Source organism: Nelumbo nucifera, chromosome 8 (assembly GCF_055504915.1).
Source record: "Nelumbo nucifera cultivar China Antique chromosome 8, China Antique-T2T, whole genome shotgun sequence".
In the NCBI taxonomy this organism is placed as follows: Eukaryota; Viridiplantae; Streptophyta; class Magnoliopsida; order Proteales; family Nelumbonaceae; genus Nelumbo; species Nelumbo nucifera.
Genome location: NC_142656.1, coordinates 46,734,685 through 46,752,880, shown reverse-complemented (window position 1 = coordinate 46,752,880; position 18,196 = coordinate 46,734,685). Strand labels below are relative to the sequence as shown.

Sequence of the window (18,196 nt, the reverse complement as noted above, 5' to 3'; positions counted from 1 at the left end):
AATGTAAATTCTCGTTTAATTTAATTTTATTCTTCTTAATTTCTTAATTTGTATTGAAATTAAATAAAATAAGCTAAAATTTGAAACAAAAATAAGTCAGAATTTACATTAAAAATAATTTGCACTGCTACAATTTTGCATCAGTACAAATTTATTTGCATTGCAACCAAACACAGTCTCGGTAACAAAGGTCCAAGCCCATGAGACAGGGTTGAGTCCATGTCCATCATCTTCGTTAACACAAAAGAGTCAAATTAACCTCTTTTTGATCTCTCTCCTCTTTGGCGTGGAATTGATGCCAGAGAGGGAAGTAAGACAGGTAGGTGAGGTGAGAGAGAGAGATAAAGAGAACTCCAGAAAATTTTTCTTATAATTGACGATTCGAATCAGGCGGAGCCAGGCCAAGCGTCATCGACGACTAATGAAACAGGAATGCAGGTGTCTGAGAAAGAGAGGGGACGGGGACATGGCACACACCGGCTCCGTCTAGCCACGTCCCTCTTTTTCTCCTCTTAACTTGCGCCTGTCCTTCCCTTCCTTTTCTCCGCATGAAACTCACATACTGACAGAGCCAGGATGATCTTGTACGAACCACACTCCTCTCCCTTCTTGATTCTTCTTCTGTTGGTAGCTTTTCTTCCGATCCGATCGCTGCAGAAGCCCTAGCTCTTCTTTCCCTCATAGATTTCGGTTTCGATTGTCTGAGAGCTGCAGATCGATGGACCGATATAGGACGCTGCTGAAGCAGAGTCCCCCGAAGCATCGACATGATGGAACTTCACCTCTTCCTCTGGGAATGGATTGGAGTCCCCCGCCTAAGAAATGGGTAAGCTTTTAATTTGATCTTTAATGGTTAATTCTTAATGGGGTTGAATTATAGGGCGAGTATGTGATCCTCCATTGAGTAACGGATTTCTGAATTGTGGAAAGAAATTCTAATTTCGAGTTTTCGGATTGATTGCTAGAACTACTGGGAGTTGGTAGTTGTGCATCATCTTTGAGTTGATGACTACATTTCTGAAAAATTCTTTTATATAATAATAATAATGATAATTTGGATTCGTTTAGTATCTATTTGCATAATTGGGGTGTTCAGGTTCACGGAGTTGTTACTTTGGAGCTAATTTGTCCATTCTGCAGTCACCCGTGGATCCGATGAATTTATTTGGAATACTTCTAAGTTCAGCTGATTTGATAGAGATGTGAAGCCAAAACACGTGTTCTTAAGAATTGGATCGCATGACCTTACAAATAGTTGTTGCACAGTCATTTAGATGTTCTAGCTATGCTATGCAGATTGAGCAAGTGATTTAAAGATATGAAGTGCTGACTTTTCTTCAGCTGTTACATTGGGAGAAGTTATCTGTAAATCTGACACTTAACATGGTTTTCACTACCAATTGATCTTAGGCAGTTTATACCCGTGGGTGGTTTATGTTCATATGATAGACTTCTTACCAAGCAAACGATGTGAACTGACAAGTTGGTAGATCATGTATTTCACGTGTTAATCTAAGAAGAAAGTAATCATGGGCTTTGCAAAAGAGCATCTTCTGTCTTCTATTAGCATAAAATGGTTTTGTTTTTGCTGCTACAAAGCCTACAATGAAAACATCAATTTTGAATTTGATGTTTTATATGCAGTTTTTAATACAACTATACAGTGTTTTTTTGATAAATAATACAATTATACAATTGGGCACTTAGGATGATCAAGAAAGGTTGGCTACTGACATTAGCTGCAAATTTAAAATTGCAGTTGCAGTAAATGTGATTGTTAGAGGATGGCAGTCAGTTGTTATGTTTTAGTTTGTATTTACATAGTAACCTGACCTCTTATTAGAATGATGAAGCACAACTTTGATGGTCTTTAAATTGGAAACCAATATCCTCTGGAATTATAGAGGCTTTTAGAGATAATACAGGTTAGATTATCTTGGTGTACTTGGGCCTTCTAAAATCAAACTGGGTTCATAAGTGCAAAAATCTCAAGACAAATGGGTTCATATTGGGAAATAGGATTTGAAGGGAATTAGGTCAACTATGAAAATGACAGTAAACTAGGTCAATGTGTATTGGTTGTCTAGATTATAACCATTTCTGAGTTTTTCTATGGATCATAGATTGTGTAATTCATGCCATAGATTTTCTCTAGGAAGAAGAATGATAAGGTGGTATAATTAGCACAATGATTTGACTTAGTGCTTGACTGTACAAATTCAAAAATCCTCAACTTTCTTCAACCAAAATAGTGGAAAAGTTCAGTCAGTCATGAACTTTCATAGAGAGTTTCGTCACTCTTTTTTATCTGTAGATTTTTTGGCATCCCATTGTAGCCCTATGTCATTGATGCACAGAAACTCTTTGTACAAATGGCAGCTGTATATACTTTTTGATATCTAATACTTTATACTTTACCTTTGCAAAAACAGAATAGCAGCAAGAGAGTAGATAGGCAACAACTTAAATTATATTGCCTAGGCCACTTACCGATCAAATAAATAAATAAATAACCTAGCCCACTTAATGCATCTGGGCCAGCCCAAACTGCTTTTGGGGTGCTTGGCATGCCTCATTTGTATATATATCACCTGCTATTTTTTAACAAAAACTCAGATAAAGGGGACAGATATAACGGAATGCCATCAGAAACTCAATTAAGATAAAGTTATGTAGCTCAAAGACAAAGACTAGAGGACAAAAGGCACTTAACATGTAGTTAATTTAAGGGACAAAAATACTTCTGCTGTCCCAGAACAAGGAAAATGTAGCTGAATCATTCTTTTACTTATTGTATTACATACATTCTATTCACGTATATTGATTAAGTTTGAATGAATATGTTGTTGCCCATTTCGATGGTCTGAATAATACAATACCTTCACAAATGGCTAATAGGCAATTTATTCTTGCCTGAAGTGAATTTTCACATTCTTCCCTTTATTGAATTTGTCTTAATTCCCTTTATCCAGATAAGCACTTTGGTTTTGATCAAGAAATGACTGCAAGAGCTTTAGTTTGTATTTCTTGCCATTCATCATTTTAGTGTTTCTATTTTTTATTGGTAAAACCAAAAAAAAGTAACATTATTAATAGAAAATAAAAAGGAATGGTATATCTGAATTTATTCCTTGTTAAATGGATCCTTGTCATTTGCTAGTTCCAGTTCTACTGAGAGTAGCAACTATTTAAAGATCACATGCCAAATATGCTTTACAGTTTTGACTATGGACTGAAATTGAACCAGTAATATAATGTCTGCCGTGCATGTCAGTCAACCAGTTGAACTATGGGATCAAGCTCCTTTATCTGCATGATAAGTGTGTGTGTGTGTGTTTTCAACCATTTGAGCCATCCGTGTAATTACTCTTGAGGCTATGTTGTTTCTTCTTTTCAGGATGGAAGAGACACAGTTTGGCCACATGATCCTCATACAGGGTGGAGTTATTGCGTCACCATTCCCTCTTGGGTCATACTTCCGAAATCCAGAGAGTCTGATCCTATAGTGGTGAGATTTTAAGTTTCCTCCTCAAAGTTGATGACTGTGTGGCCTTTACACATGAGACATGCTTGTCCATGTTTCTGTACTATCATTTAGTGCTTGATATTATAGCTTATCAATCATGCTAGCAATCTTGTATTCTTGTTTACATTATAGCAGCTTAAATGAGTTGCAAATAAAAAAGAAAAAAAACCAGTCATAATTTATTTTTTCTTTTCCTTATTTGTTAAAAGCTGTCCTATTACATTGCTTATCCTTTTTTTATGATAGTCAAAGAGAAATTTTATGAAAAAAAAAAGAAAAAAACAAAGGTACAAGCATTGGTGATAAGACATCACCAATTCAAATGCAACCAACCACACCCTCACCAAAGAAATGATTTTAAGCACCGGTAATTTAACAATGGATATGGCATCAAACAGAATGGAATGGTGAAACAAGATTCATGTAGCCGTCCTCGTATAGTTGGAATAAGGCTTGGATGATGATGATGTTTAAGATCACCGGCCACTAATTTCCTTCCCCAAAATTTCCATTCAACTCTAATTCCTTTCTCCTTCCTACTAACACACTGACAGTTGTGGCATCCTGCATCTTAGTACCTATGAACTGAGAGTAGAGACATAACCCTGGCACCAGGGTTAAGGTAACTGTATTGGAGAATTCATAACATTGTCAAAACCATGATGCAACTGACTCAACAGAGGTTATCAGAGAGTAATGGACATTAAGATTTGAAGCAGACCTGTTGGCCATTGAAGGTATATAATGAGGTTCTAATCCATCTAAAGGTCCACAATCAAAAAACTATTATCTAATTAATTATTTATTTATTTATGCTTATCTTTAAAATAAAAAAAAAAGACTGAGAAGGGGTGATCATTTCTAGTCCAACACAAAATATATATATATATAGTGTGTGTGTGTGTGTGTGTTAGAGTGTGTATGTGTGTGTGCGGTTTACTTTTTGTCCGTCTTTAAGATTCCTACTAGGGAAGCTAAAAAGATAGAGAAGATGATGAGGGATTTCTTGTGGGAGCCGGGGCAAGAGAAGAAAGATCATTTGATTAGGTGGGCGATAGTTAGTCGAAGTAAGGAGAAAGGAGGAGTAGGATTAGGGAATATTGTTTATAAGAATGTAGCTCTTCTAGGCAAGTGGTTGTGGAGATGGCCTTTAGAGAGGGAGAGGTTATGGCATGCAGTGGTGGCGAGTATCCATGGCTGTTCCGGAAATGGTTGGGATGCAGGGGTATCCAGGCGGGCAACTCTTGCAACACCTTGGAAGGCAATTCATGGCATCCTCCCCCAGTTCCTCCGCTTTGTAAGGTATGATGCTTGCTTTGGGACTCATGTTCTTTTCTGGGAAGACACTTGGGTGGGAAATTTGCCTCTTAAGGACTGTGTTCCCCTCTCTCTTTTCCATTCCCCTTTATAAAAAAGAACCTGTGTCCTCCTTTATTTTGTCCCCGTATACCCCTTTGTCTACAAATTGGGACCTTGGCTTCCGTAGAGGGTTGAGGGATGAGGAATCCTTATCAGCTTCTGAGCTCTTATTGTTACTTGATTCTGTTTGTTTGGACCCACTCAGTTGTGATAGGAGGATTTGGACTTTAACGTAAGGGTTGTTTACTTGCGCATCTTTCTTTAACACCCTTTGCTCTAGCTCCTCTCCTTGGACTTTCCTAGTTAAGGAAGCTTGGTCTAGGCCTATTCCCCCAAAGATAGCTGTGTTTTGTTGGGAAGTTTTCTACGGTAAAATCAATATGATGAATAACCTGCAGAAGAAAAGACCCTTCTTGTGTTTATCCCCTAACTGGTGTATTTTGTGCAAAGCGCAGTTTGAGGACTGTTACCACTTATTGATTTCTTGTCCTTTTGCTGAAGCCATTTGGAACTGGGTTTTTGACTTGTTCGAGTGCTGGTGGAACTTGCCAGTTGAGGTAAATTTGCTGTTCTCCCCATCTACCTTCGTGTGGACCACAAAAAGAGGGAGAATTCTATTGAAGTGTATAAGATCAGCTCTCCTTTGGACTATTTGGGAAGAGAGAAATTCCAGAATTTTTCAGGAGAAGGAAAGAAGCGTTCTTGAGGTCAAAGACTGTATTCTTACAAGGACTATTTTGTGGCTAAAATCCTTAAAGCTCTTTGATAATTATTCCTTTGATGATTTAATGAGGAATTGGTCTGCAGTTGCCCTCACCTCCTCTAGGAAGCCTAGAGTTCAAGTAACTTGGACTCCACCGATGGAGGGTTTTGTTAAGCTGAACTTTGACGGAAGTAGTCAGGGAAACCCAGGTCTGTTTGGGATTGGTGGTGTACTTAGAAATGAGAACAGCAATATCATTGCCTTTTTTTCGGGACCGGTGGGAATAGGAGACTCTGTGAGGGCTGAACTCCTAGCTGTGGCACAAGGGATACAGATTACTTATCAACTTGGAGTGCAGAACTTAATAATTGAAGGAGATTCCAAGGTGGTAGTAGGATGGTTGGCGACCCGGGTACTGTCACTTGGGAGTTTAAGGATATTTTAAAAAAGGTCAAATGGCTATTAAGGGACAAGACAGTCAGATTTCAGTGGTTGGGGAGAACGGCTAATGCCTTGGCTGATTATCTTGCTAAACAAGGGGCTACTCGGGTCTCCTTATATTGGGCTTCTCTGTAATTTTCTTTGTCCTTTGTTATGTTTAGTAACTAAAGGGTTGATGGTTTCCTCCATCTCTCCTCCTTAAAGGGGAGGTAGCATCTCGTGCCTCTCCCTGAAATGTACTTTCTTTGGCTATGAATTAATAAATCTTACAGTTCACTGATAAAAAAAAAATAGTGTGTGTGTGTGTGCGCATGTGCTGTTTGTGTTATCTTATGTTATTTTATGTCATATGCAAATATTATAATATGACATGTATATAAAGTGTAGCATATATTATATATTATATAATATAAAATATCATGTGTGCATCTAATATAATGTTTTTAAAATCATAAGCCCAGACCATTATCACCCTTAGCTCTGATTATATGAGAGGCAAACAAGGCTATTTTTTTTTGATCAAAATCATGGCTAGAATTGCCTAACCATACTACCATGTTTGTCACTGAATTGTGCTTTTTCCCAATTGGTTGTCGTTAAGATGTGTTCAGCCTCTGTCTGTAATTCGATTCTAGAATTTGTCGAGGCCCAAGTGTGTTTAGCATTTTCATATTGGTTGATTTTTTTTTTTTTAATTTTTTTGTGCATGTTTCTTGGCTGTCTTGGGCCTCCTGCCTCCTACTCCCTATGTCCTTCATTCCCTACCTCCCTTCCCTCTTTTTTACCTCCATTCTTTCTTCTCTTCATATCATTTCCTAATAAAATTTCTATGTTATTTGTCATGGAAAAAGATTTGAAAAGTGAGTAGTCCAATATAATACCAATTTTCAGCAACCAAATGGACCCTTAGGGAACTATATTTTCTAGAATTTGCTCAATGCAGAAACTTTTGTGGTCCTCTCATAACTGCTTTAGGTGCTTTTGTTTAACGTACTCTAGGGACAGTTTTACAGGGTTCAAGTTGGTATACAATCACCTGAAGGGATTACCACTATCCGAGGAATACTTCGAAGATTCAATGATTTCCTAAAGCTATTTACTGAAGTAAGTCTACAAATTACTATTGAATTTTCTTGCAAAGAAGTTTCTTTTTGTTTTGTTTTACTTGAAAACTAACTTTTATCTAGGGATTGTTTTCTTTTTTCAAGTGGTTCCAGATATAGCATATTTATTCCATTTACCATCTGTTGCAGCTCAAAAGGGCATTTCCCAAGAAATATCTTCCCCCAGCCCCTCCAAAGGGTATCTTGAGAATAAAAAGCAAGACACTGTTGGAAGAGGTAGGCAACATAGTTGTCATTTCAGTGGTCTATTCATGTATTAGTTTCCTATTTCAACTATGTATCTGTCTGTTGATGTAATAAAAAATAACAGTCGCCAATCAAAAACATGTGTATCTGCTCGATGACTTGTTTATTGGATGTGATTTTTGGGAATGAAAAACTCTTTTATCAATCGTATGCTTTACATGATACAACTGGCATGATGGAAGGAATTTTTTAATAAATATAGATCCATTGAAGGAAATACATAATACAAAGCCACTGAAGATAATTTTCTGTATTAAAACATGCAACTAAGTTTTATAGTAATTTTATTTTAAGATGATGCTATTTCTTTCTTTTTTTTGTGAAGATGCTGAAAATGTTGCTCTTTATATTGGGGAATGACTAAAATGTTATGTCCTATTACATCACCTATCTCAATGTGTTCTTGCTTTCTATTGGCATGTTGCCAGTTTTGGCATATTTACAATTTCTATGGATCTATGGCTAGGTCTCCTATTCAGAACAGAAAAAAACTGATATAAGATCTTTAAATTAATGTTTGAAAAATAAAATGTATTTTAGTGTTTTTTTGATGGGTAGTGCAAATTTTATTAAAAGGGAGGGAGAGTTTCCCTCCAACATCAGAGAAAGATTACAATTATAGCAAGGAAGACATATACTTCTCACTACATAATTATCATCCATGATGACATGATACCAATGATCCCTACACTCGTCAAAATTCAAGCCCATAAACTCCTTAGAAATTGTAGCCCATTGAATAAGCATTCTCTCCATTTTCCCCAATCACTGCCTCAAAGATGTATTTTAGTGTTGTTGAGCAATAGCTATGGCTTTTACCTTTTTTTTTTTTTTTATAACAGAAACTTTCATTAAAAGAAGCCACCAAACTGCTCAAAGAAAGGGCGTTTAAAGAAGTTGACACTTCATAAGATTTCAAGGAGGAAGTGTCCAAGCCTCCAAGGACCAGTCCCTTTGTTTTTTGCCCACCCAATTGCATTCCCGGACTTAACTTCCACCAAAATAGAAGTAGCATGAATAGAGAGAGCAATACACAAGCCTGTAATAAGAGTTTGGACCTCAGTTTAAGAGGTATCATATGCTGAAATAGGACCACTGTAGGCCCACTGTAAGCTCCCCACAGAATTCAAGATAACAACTCCAATGCCTACCAGCAGCTGGAGCCTCAACTTATCCTCTGAAACTGCCATGGAATTGAAGAATAAAGCTATTCTCACATCTAGGGAGACTCTGGGAGAGGGGAAGATTGGGCTGGGGATCAAAGGGAGAGAAGCGAAGGAACTACAGCAGATTCACAACATGCCTTTTCACGCTTTCTATGGAAGACACTTTGTTGTAAAAATTTCTTTTGTTGTGTTCTTCCTGTAGAGAACACTGATGTGGGCCCCACAGCTACGGTCCCACTGTGTTCGTAGGGTAGAAGGTGTTCTAGTCTGCCTAGGGTTAGCTATCGGTCATTTAGTTGTTTCAGTTGTTATTTATTTCAGTCTTATTTTTGCTCTATTTGTTATGTAAAGACTAAGGGCAGATCTGTCCTTTCCATGTAATGAGCATAACCTATAAATATTAATTAAAGTGGCAGCGGCAGAACATCAAGCTTCTGCTCCTCCTTTTCAACTCTTGTGTTCTACTGCTTCTCTTCCCTCTTCCTCCTTTTTTCTCTTTACCTTTCTTCTTATTTTCGAACCTGAAATCCATTAGGGTTCAAGACTGATAACAGTCCTGAACTTCTACTTGGTATCAGAGCTAGGGTTTCTCATGTGAGTCTAGTCCAGCCGACCACATGAGAACCATCTAAGGCTGGAAGCTGAGAAAGTAGAGTTCGTTGACTGGTTCTTGGAGATCTCCAGAGGATTAGCAGCTGTTTGAAGAATTGCCACAGTTGCAACGAGTTGGTGATCAGGAAGAACCAGAGAAGGCTAGGGTTCGGATAACCTTGGAAGGCAGCGAACAACATCCTATTGTAAGTTTTTTATTTTCTGAGAGAAGTACTATCAGAGAAGATAGGTTGGACCTATCTAGCAAGGGCAGCCGAACCACTCTAGGGTTTATCTTTCTATTCTCTAGGGTTTTGTCTTAATCCTGTGGCAAACCCTAGTACTGGACTGAACCTTGTGATCTAATACTGCGGCAAACCCTAATAGTTCTCTCCTCAGCATTGATCAGTTTTAGGGTTTCATATTAACCCTACTACAAGCCTTATCCGTACGGTACTGTCTGGAGTGTATGACTGAGAATTTGCTTTTAGGACTGATTAAAACCCCAATTCGGCTCCAGCATATCAGATTGTTCTTCAAACTATTTTTCAGTTTTCTTTTGGGGTTTCGAACTCTTCTAAGGGGGTGAAAACAGTTCGGACTGTTGCTGTTGTGTGTGGTTACTGATTTCAGATCAGTTTTATACCTGTTTCGTGTACATCTACTGTGAGTACAGATTGGTTCTATACTGATTTTGTGATTGTGGTTGATAGTCCAAGTGCTGGTTTTAACTGTAGTAACCCTATTTTTGAGACTTCTGGTTCTTGACCGAAATGGAGTTTAAGAATCAGGCAGAAGGCAGTATTGGGAACAGCAGTTATGTGGTATGTGGGCATTGTAAGAAACCCAAACATACAAAAGAAACATGTTGGAAACTACACCCTTATTTGGTCCTGGCAAAGTTAAGAAGCAAGAAGGGTAACGTTCATGTGGCAGTGCATACTAATTTAGCACCCTCGTCTGGCACAAGAGGCACATTCTTAGAGACCTTAGCCGCAGTTCGGGCTGCTCTTATACAGTTGGAAGGGGAAGTTGGGAACTCAGCTCAACCACCGCAGTCACCATTAGCCCCCGCCACATTTGCTTCCGCAAATTCAGGTACTCGAGCCTCAGCCTACCATGCCTCAGCTCCAGGTACCACTGAACCCTGTTGGGTAATAGATTCAGGTGCATCCAACCATATGACTAGCTTGCCTTCATTGTTTACCACTTATCATTTATCTTCTGGTAGAGATAAAGTATCTATTGCTGATGGCTCTCTTGTCCCCATTTCTGGCAAGGGTGACATCAAGCTAACAGATACCATCTCCTTGTCTTCTGTCTTACATGTCCCTAAGCTTGATACTAATCTTCTTTCAGTCAGTAGTATTACCAAACACATGAACTGCTCAGTAACCTTCTTCCCTGACCGATGTGTTTTTCAGGACCTGAAGACGAAGAAGGTGATTGGGACTGGCCGTGAGACGAATGGGATCTATCTGCTCGGGGAGAGTTCACGTCAGAAAGAGTCAGGGGATAAGAAGTCACTTGTTTCCCAGAGTGTGAGTTCGGTTATGCTTTGGCATAACCGATTGGGTCATTTGTCTTTTCGGTCCTTAAGGAGTCTGTTTCCTAATTTGTTTGAGTCTGTTGAGTTGTCCCAGTTGCAATGTGAGAGCTGTGAGTTTGTTAAACATTGTAGACACTCTTATTCGTTGAGCAATAAAAGGAGCAATCGTCCTTTTGATCTTGTGCATACGGATGTTTGGGGGCCATATCACATTCCTTCCATGGGTGGGTACAGATATTTTCTGTTATTTGTAGATGACCATACCCGGTTTTCTTGGGTTTATCTTATGCGTTCACGAGATGAGGTTCCCACCCTGACCCAAAACTTTCACCAATTGATCCTAACCCAGTTTGATGCCAAGATCAAAGTTCTTAGATCAGATAATGCAAAAGAATACTTTGCTAAGCCATTGGCATCTTACCTTCTTACTCATGGGGTTATTCACCAGAGCACTTGCCCTCATACACCTCAGCAGAATGGGACTGCAGAAAGGAAGAATAGGCACATCTTGGAGGTGGCTAGAAGCATTATGTTTACCTCCAATGTCCCTATTCGCTTCTGGGGTGATGCTATCCTCACGGCAGTAAATCTTATTAATCGGGTTCCTTCCCAGGTTCTTGATATGCCATCTCCTTTTTCCCTTTTATACCCAGATGAGGAGTTGTTCACTGTTTCCCTCAAAACATTTGGTTGTACCTGTGTTGTTCAGCTTCTTGGTCCCCATCACTCCAAGTTCGAACCCAAGGCCTCCAAATGCATCTTTCTTGGTTATGCACAAACTCAAAAGGGTTATTGCTGCTATGATCCTGTCTCAAGGAAGAAGTTTGTATCCATGGATGTCACTTTCTTTGAGGAGACACCCTACTATTCTCGGGTCTCTCCTTAGGGGGAGAGTAGTGAGCGTGGAGTTTTGGTTCCTTTTCTTCAGGGGGAGTGCAGTGAGGGCAGGGTTAATACTTTTGGGGCTGTTCCCTTACCTATTCCACTGGGTGATGAGGGCTGCAAGCGAAGGTGGTCAGGGGGATCGGGAGTTGAGAGTCTATCACAGGCGATGCAGGCAGGTTGATCCCGGTCATCAGCAGTCCCGGCCAGCTCCAACCTCTTCTGCGGCTCCAAGTCCAGATATTACAGTCCTAGGGCCCATAGAGACTCCTTCCATTGTTGCTACCTCACCCCCTGCAGATGACCTTGACCTTCCCATTGCCATCCGTAAAGGAAAACGACATTGCACCACATCTACAGCCCATTGCATCTCCCAGTTTTTGTCCTATGATCGCCTATCTCCCTCCTATAGGTCCTATCTCATTTCCGTTGCTAATGTCCCTATTCCAAGAACAGTGCAAGAAGCCCTATCAGTCTCGGAGTGGAGAGGTGCAATGCAAGTTGAAATGGATGCCCTGTTGAAAAATAATACCTAGGAGCTAGTGGACTTGCCCAAAGGAAAGAAACCAGTTGGATGCAGATGGGTATTTATTGTGAAGCACAATGCAGATGGTTCCATTGAGAGGTACAAAGCTCGACTAGTTGCAAAAGGATTCACTCAGACTTATGGTATAGATTACTTGGAGACATTTGCCCCGGTAGCCAAGATGACCACCATTCGGGTTCTATTATCTCTTGCAGCAAACTACACTTGGCATATGTACCAAATGGATGTTAAAAATGCTTTCCTGAATGGAGACTTGTAGGAAGAGGTTTACATGCAGTTGCCTCCTGGATTCTATGATACAGAGGCAGGTAAGAAGGTCTGCCGGCTCAATAAGGCATTGTATGGTTTGAAGCAGTCACCTAGAGCTTGGCTCGACAGATTCAGACTAGCCCTTGGGAAGTTCGGTTATGTACAAGCCCAGTCAGATCATACACTGTTCATCAAGAGGGTGGAGTCCTCACTGACACTACTTGCAGTATATGTTGATGATATTGTGGTGACAGGAAATGACAGCCATGAGATTGAGTCCCTCAAACAGCTCCTTCATCAAGAGTTTGAGGTGAAAGATCTGGGTACACTACGGTATTTTTGGGTATTGAGGTTGCTAGATCTAAACAGGGGGTCTTTGTCTCTCAGAGGAAATATGTTCTAGATCTGTTGGCTGAAACTGGAAAGCTGGGTGTCAAACCTGCATATACACCCATTGAATAGAACCACAGGATTAGTGCAGAGAGTGGGGAGCTGCTTGAAGACAAAGTTATGTTCCAGCGGTTAGTGGGAAAGCTCCTATATCTATGCCTCACTCGGCCAGATATCAGTTATGCAGTTAGTGTTGTCAGTCAGTACATGCATTCTCCTAGAACCATGCACCTTCTAGCAGCAGAAAGAATACTAGCATACTTGAAGAGATGCCCGGGTAGAGGTATACTGTTCAAGAACAATGGCCACATGAAGGTGGAAGTCTATACGGATGTCGATTGGGCTGGGAGTATTGATGACAGGAGGTCTACCTCTGGATATTGTGCTCTTGTGGGAGGTAACCTGGTCTCTTGGAGGAGTAAGAAACAGAGTGTTGTCTCCAGATCTAGTGCTGAAGCTTAATACAGGTCAATGACTAACGGAGTGGCTGAAATTCTTTGGCTGAGATCACTACTTGAGGAGTTGGGTATTGAGTATGAGAAGCCCCTGATGCTGTATTGTGATAATCAAGCGGCTATTAATATAGCACACAACCCAATGCAGCATGACAGGACTAAACATATTGAAGTTGATCGACACTTTGTACGAGAGAGGGTCTCATCACAAGAAGTGTGTCTCCCATACATCATCTCCAACATGCAGCTAGCAGACATCCTCACCAAAGCTGTACCACGGAAGAAGCTAGAGGCAGATCTATCCAAGTTGGGAATGATAAACATTTATTCCCAACTTGAGGGGGAGTGTAGAGAACACTGATGTGGGCCCCACAGCTACGGTCCCACTGTGTTCGTAGGGTAGAAGGTGTTCTAGTCTGCCTAGGGTGCTATCGGTCATTTAGTTGTTTCAGTTATTTATTTCAGTCTTATTTTTGCTCTATTTGTTATGTAAAGACTAGGGGCAGATCTGTCCTTTCCATGTAATGAGCATAACCTATAAATATTAATTAAAGTGGCGGCAGCAGAACATCAAGCTTCTGCTCTTTCTTTTCAACTCTTGTGTTCTACTGCTTCTCCTTCCCTCTTCCTCCTTTTTTCTCTTTACCTTCTTATTTTTGAACCTGAAATCCATTAGGGTTCAAGACTGATAACAGTCCTGAACTTCTACTCTTCCCAAATGCTCCACATGGCAGTGTGAATCACAGCATTCCAGAAGATATTTCCCCTCTTCCCCATGTAAATTTAAAGAAGGATTGAGTGCTTATCTAAAATTCTATACATGTCACTGTAAAGACAGATTCAAGATGATGACTGAATGAATTTTGAATTGCTCCTGGAAGTTTAATGGTTTGGTGCTGACTCCATTAGGACCTACCCATTTTCCATAGTTTATTGCAATTAGTTCAGTTCTTGGTTGAATGTTGATCTATTAGATCCCTGCCTTAATATTCCAGGTTTATTTTTTTTATTGTTATCTTTCCTCTCTTCCCTATGTATTTATTTTGTTGCTGAATGTCTACAATCCTCTCTAAATAGTACATAGCCATCCTCACCAGTTCTGTCTTATTTTTCCCTAGCCTGTAAGAACCATTTTGAGCCCCTTATCACCTTGTTTTCAATTTCTGCCTCACTTGTTTAGTGATTATTCAATCTCTTGAAATTCTGTCCAGCCTACTTCAATGAACAATTTAAGCAAGCTGAGGCTTTGTGAGCCTGTTTCCAACTTGCTTAGGGCCCATTTTAGTTACCTAATTGGCTTCTGTTTGAGTGGTTTCCTGCATCATAAGTGAAACTTCTACTGATTTCCAGGATCTTAAGCATCTCATTGCCATAGAAGCATAAAGTCCGGAATGAAATTTGTTTCTTTTGAATAAGTAGGACCACAATGACTGGATTAAGATGGAAAAGGATAACTAAAGTTTGACCTCTGGTGAGAAAATCCAGTCCAGCTAAGATGCAGCTGTAAGAGATAAAGCCGGAGAAATTAAGTTTGTGTGTTTTGATGGGAGCTGCATAAGTCAGGAAGGAAGACCTGGGGGATGATCTTTGGGAGTTGGGGGGATCTCAAAGATGTAATCAGCTGGTGATGATTAGTTACTGTTTATGTAATTGCTGTTGTTTTTCTATTTCTGGGTGTTGCCTTAACACCCACTCAGAATGTATTTTTCTTTTTCTTTTAATGAAAATTTCTTTTTTAATATAAAAACTACAAATTTTGTTCCTTTTTTGCCGTGCACGCCAAATTCAAGTTTAACAAGTGATATTTTTTATTCTTCCCTGTCCCCTATCTTATGTTCTAGCAACCTTTATGAGAGCCCTGAATTCTGAGAAAGCATACTAGGAGACAAGGTTCAAAGTATCGATACAATACGCCCAATACAGGGTGTATCATATTGTATCATGATTTCATGAGAGTTCTGATACACCTGTTTAAAGATGTTTTCAGGAAACCCTTTATTTTATTTATTAAATAATATAAAAATATCTATAAAAATGAAATTTTGAAAAAAAACTAAAAATTAAAATGCGCATGGTTTAAACTACTGATACACCACCCCTGTCGATACATTTGGGTGTATTGATACTTTAAACCATGCTAGGAGATTAAAGAAGGCTGATTTAATGAGAATTATCTTTCCTACAATGAAGATCTAATTTTTCTTGTAAAGCCATTACATTAAAGAAGGCTGATACACCACCCCTGTCGATACATTTTTAATTTTTGATTGGCAACAAAGAAATCATTCATTCATTCATTAAAAGTAAAACATTAAGAGAAAAGGAGTACAAGAAGTTGTGGAAAACTAGCAAACCCATTACATATCAAGCCCCCCAACATTATACTATAACTATGTCCAATACATTTATTGTCTTTGAACCCCTTGCTTAGCTAAACCTTCTGCCAAGCTGTTAGCTGATGTTCTAATCCACCTTATTTGAATGTTCATGTCTTTTGACAGCCATTTGAAATGCCTGAATTAATTTCTAAGCAGCCAAGTCACCCCCTCACCTTTCTTCTACCATCCCACTACTACTTTCGAATCTCCTTCCCATCTCTTTAGCTTTCCCAAACCCAAAAACTGCAGCAAAAAATTCTACTCTTACCAAATCACCTTGCTCGGTTGGGCCTGAGAACAAGGCACTTATAATACCACATGTAAGTGTAGTGGTGAGGCTAAATAGAATAGTCTTCTTGAAGGACGGAAAGGGACCAAGAGTAGCTATGTGTTCGGTTGTGAGGGAATCTCAGCAGAATTGGGTGTGAGAGTAATAATGTGTCTCCGTTGTACTTTGTTCCTCCTTTTGTAAGGAGGATCCCGAGACTTTAAGGAGAAAGATTCAAAGAGGGTTTATTCCCATTGGGAAAGGAAATCCTCGTTTTCATGTCCGTTATCAAGGGAACACTACTAGGGTTTTGCCATGTCTCTAACGAGATCTTTTGAGGACAGTTTCCTTTTGTCCGAGGATTCTCTCTTAGCACGTGTACGCTACTTCCCATTGTAGGTTTCTTAGGGCCACGTGTCATGGGCGGGACCCAGGTTTGACTGTCGTGTTTGACTGTTCGTCCTATCGTCTTCGGGATGTTCTGTCATAGCCGTCGCGAGTCCCAGGCGACATTATGCTCTCATTGCAGGTTTAAGGTATCTCTTCAAGCTCATTGCAGACTCGAGATGGTTCTTTAAGCTCATCACAACCTCGGGACAGCTCTTTGAGCTCATCTCATGCTTGGGATAACTTCCTGGGTTCATCGCAAGCATGAGATAGCTCTCTGAGCTCATCGCAGGCTTAGGATAGCCTTCTGAGCTCATTGCAGGCCTGTGATAATTTTCTGAGTTCATCGCAAGTTTCGGGTGGCTCTCCATGTTGTTATAGGTGTGTACGTGGTTTTGTTTTGACACCTTAATCATGATTATGGCGATGGAGAACTACATGTACTTACACCACCCTCATCTCTAAATACCCCTCCAATTCCCGAGGGCCCCAGCCCCCAGATTGCCCAAAAGCTGCCAATTTCTCAGAGAATCTTTCCACCACCAGATTCCAAAACGAACCTTCCATCCTTATATTTGCCAAGTCTTTACTTTACATCCTTGTATTTCAAACAGGCTTCCATCTCTCCTTCCTTTGGAGAGGTTAATCTTCAAACTACACTTTTTTTTTATCTGCAATCTTCAAAATACACTTTGATATAATCTTTAGAATCCTCTCTACCACCTCCATTATCACTTTCTGGTTTCTCATTTCTTGCTCCAGTTGAAATTATCCCCATAGTATCATCAGAAAATTGGAGTTGTAAAACAACCCTTTTCCCTCCTCACTCTTACTCTCCCTACATAGCTCTCATTTATTTTCTATTTTAATCATCCTGGATAGAATTTCCTCCCCCAACATAAAAAGTATGGGAGATAGAGATCACCTTATTAAACTCAAATTGCCTTTTGGTGATCTATTGATAAGAATTGAAAAGTGTGAGGATAATATACATGCCATTTTCTATTCAATCCATAACCTCTCAAAGCCCATTTCTGATGGTACCATTCTCAGAATACTGTAGTAGTTGGAATTAAATAGAGCAAATTGGTGAATCAGGATTCATGTAGCTGTTATGGGCCCGCGAATAGGATCTCGTCACGGGTCTGTCCACGGGGAAAAGCTCATGTTTTCCCTTGTTCCTCCCTGCTCTTGATGAACCTATCTTGGCGCCTTAATGGTGATTTGTCCAAGAGATCACCTAACTCTCCTTGCTCTCTTTCTTGACTGAAATTTTCGATGCCTTTATTGAATAAAGTCAGCTCCTTAAATAGGAGATTACAAGAGATAAGAGTCCTACTTTTAGGAAGACTCCCTACTAATCTATTGAACTGATAAGATAAGATAAGACTGAACTAATAAGATAAGATAAGACTCCCTTAATCTATCCTACTGAACTGATAAGATAAGATAAGACTGAACTGATAAGATAAGATAAGACTCCCTTAATCTATCCTACTGAACTGATAAGATAAGAACACTGAATAGATAAGACTCCTACTAATCCCTGCTACTAAAAGCAGATAAGGTAAGAATACTGAATAGATAAGATAGGATGAGAACACTAAATTGCTGCTGCTGAGAACACTAAATTATTGTTGCTGCTGCACTAAATTACTACTGCTGCTGCCGGCACCCACATCATTACTCCCCTCCTGGACTACGAGTTTGTCCTCAAGCTTGAATTCAGGATGGGTGTCTTGAAACACAGTCAAAGGAATCCCGGATAGGTGGAATGATTTTGCCCTCCTGGATCGGGTTCCAATGAAGAGGGTTCATCTTCAGACAGCTGTAGTGAGATACCAAGATTTGACCATGCGTAGCTGCATTCTTTGCCGCGGCCAACTGCAGCCTTAAGGTACTTCTGAGATGTCTTGAACTATTGAGTACGAAGAT

General features: G+C 39.7%; 1 protein-coding gene across 2 annotated transcripts in view; it reads left to right on the top strand.

Annotated features, from left to right (window-relative positions):
• Window positions 1–267: 267 nt before the first annotated feature.
• Window positions 268–18,196, top strand: part of LOC104609060 (Phox (PX) domain-containing protein) — a 37,557-nt gene continuing 19,628 nt past the window's right edge. The window contains exons 1-5 of one of the 2 annotated variants that reach the window (XM_010275264.3): window positions 268–584; window positions 715–826; window positions 3,398–3,508; window positions 7,035–7,133; window positions 7,283–7,369. In XM_010275264.3, the coding sequence (XP_010273566.1) occupies window positions 577–584; window positions 715–826; window positions 3,398–3,508; window positions 7,035–7,133; window positions 7,283–7,369 (417 nt within the window). In that variant the 5' untranslated portion in view covers window positions 268–576. Of the gene's footprint in view, window positions 585–714; window positions 827–3,397; window positions 3,509–7,028; window positions 7,134–7,282; window positions 7,370–18,196 lie in introns of both variants that reach the window. The other variant, XM_010275263.3, reaches the window with a different exon arrangement.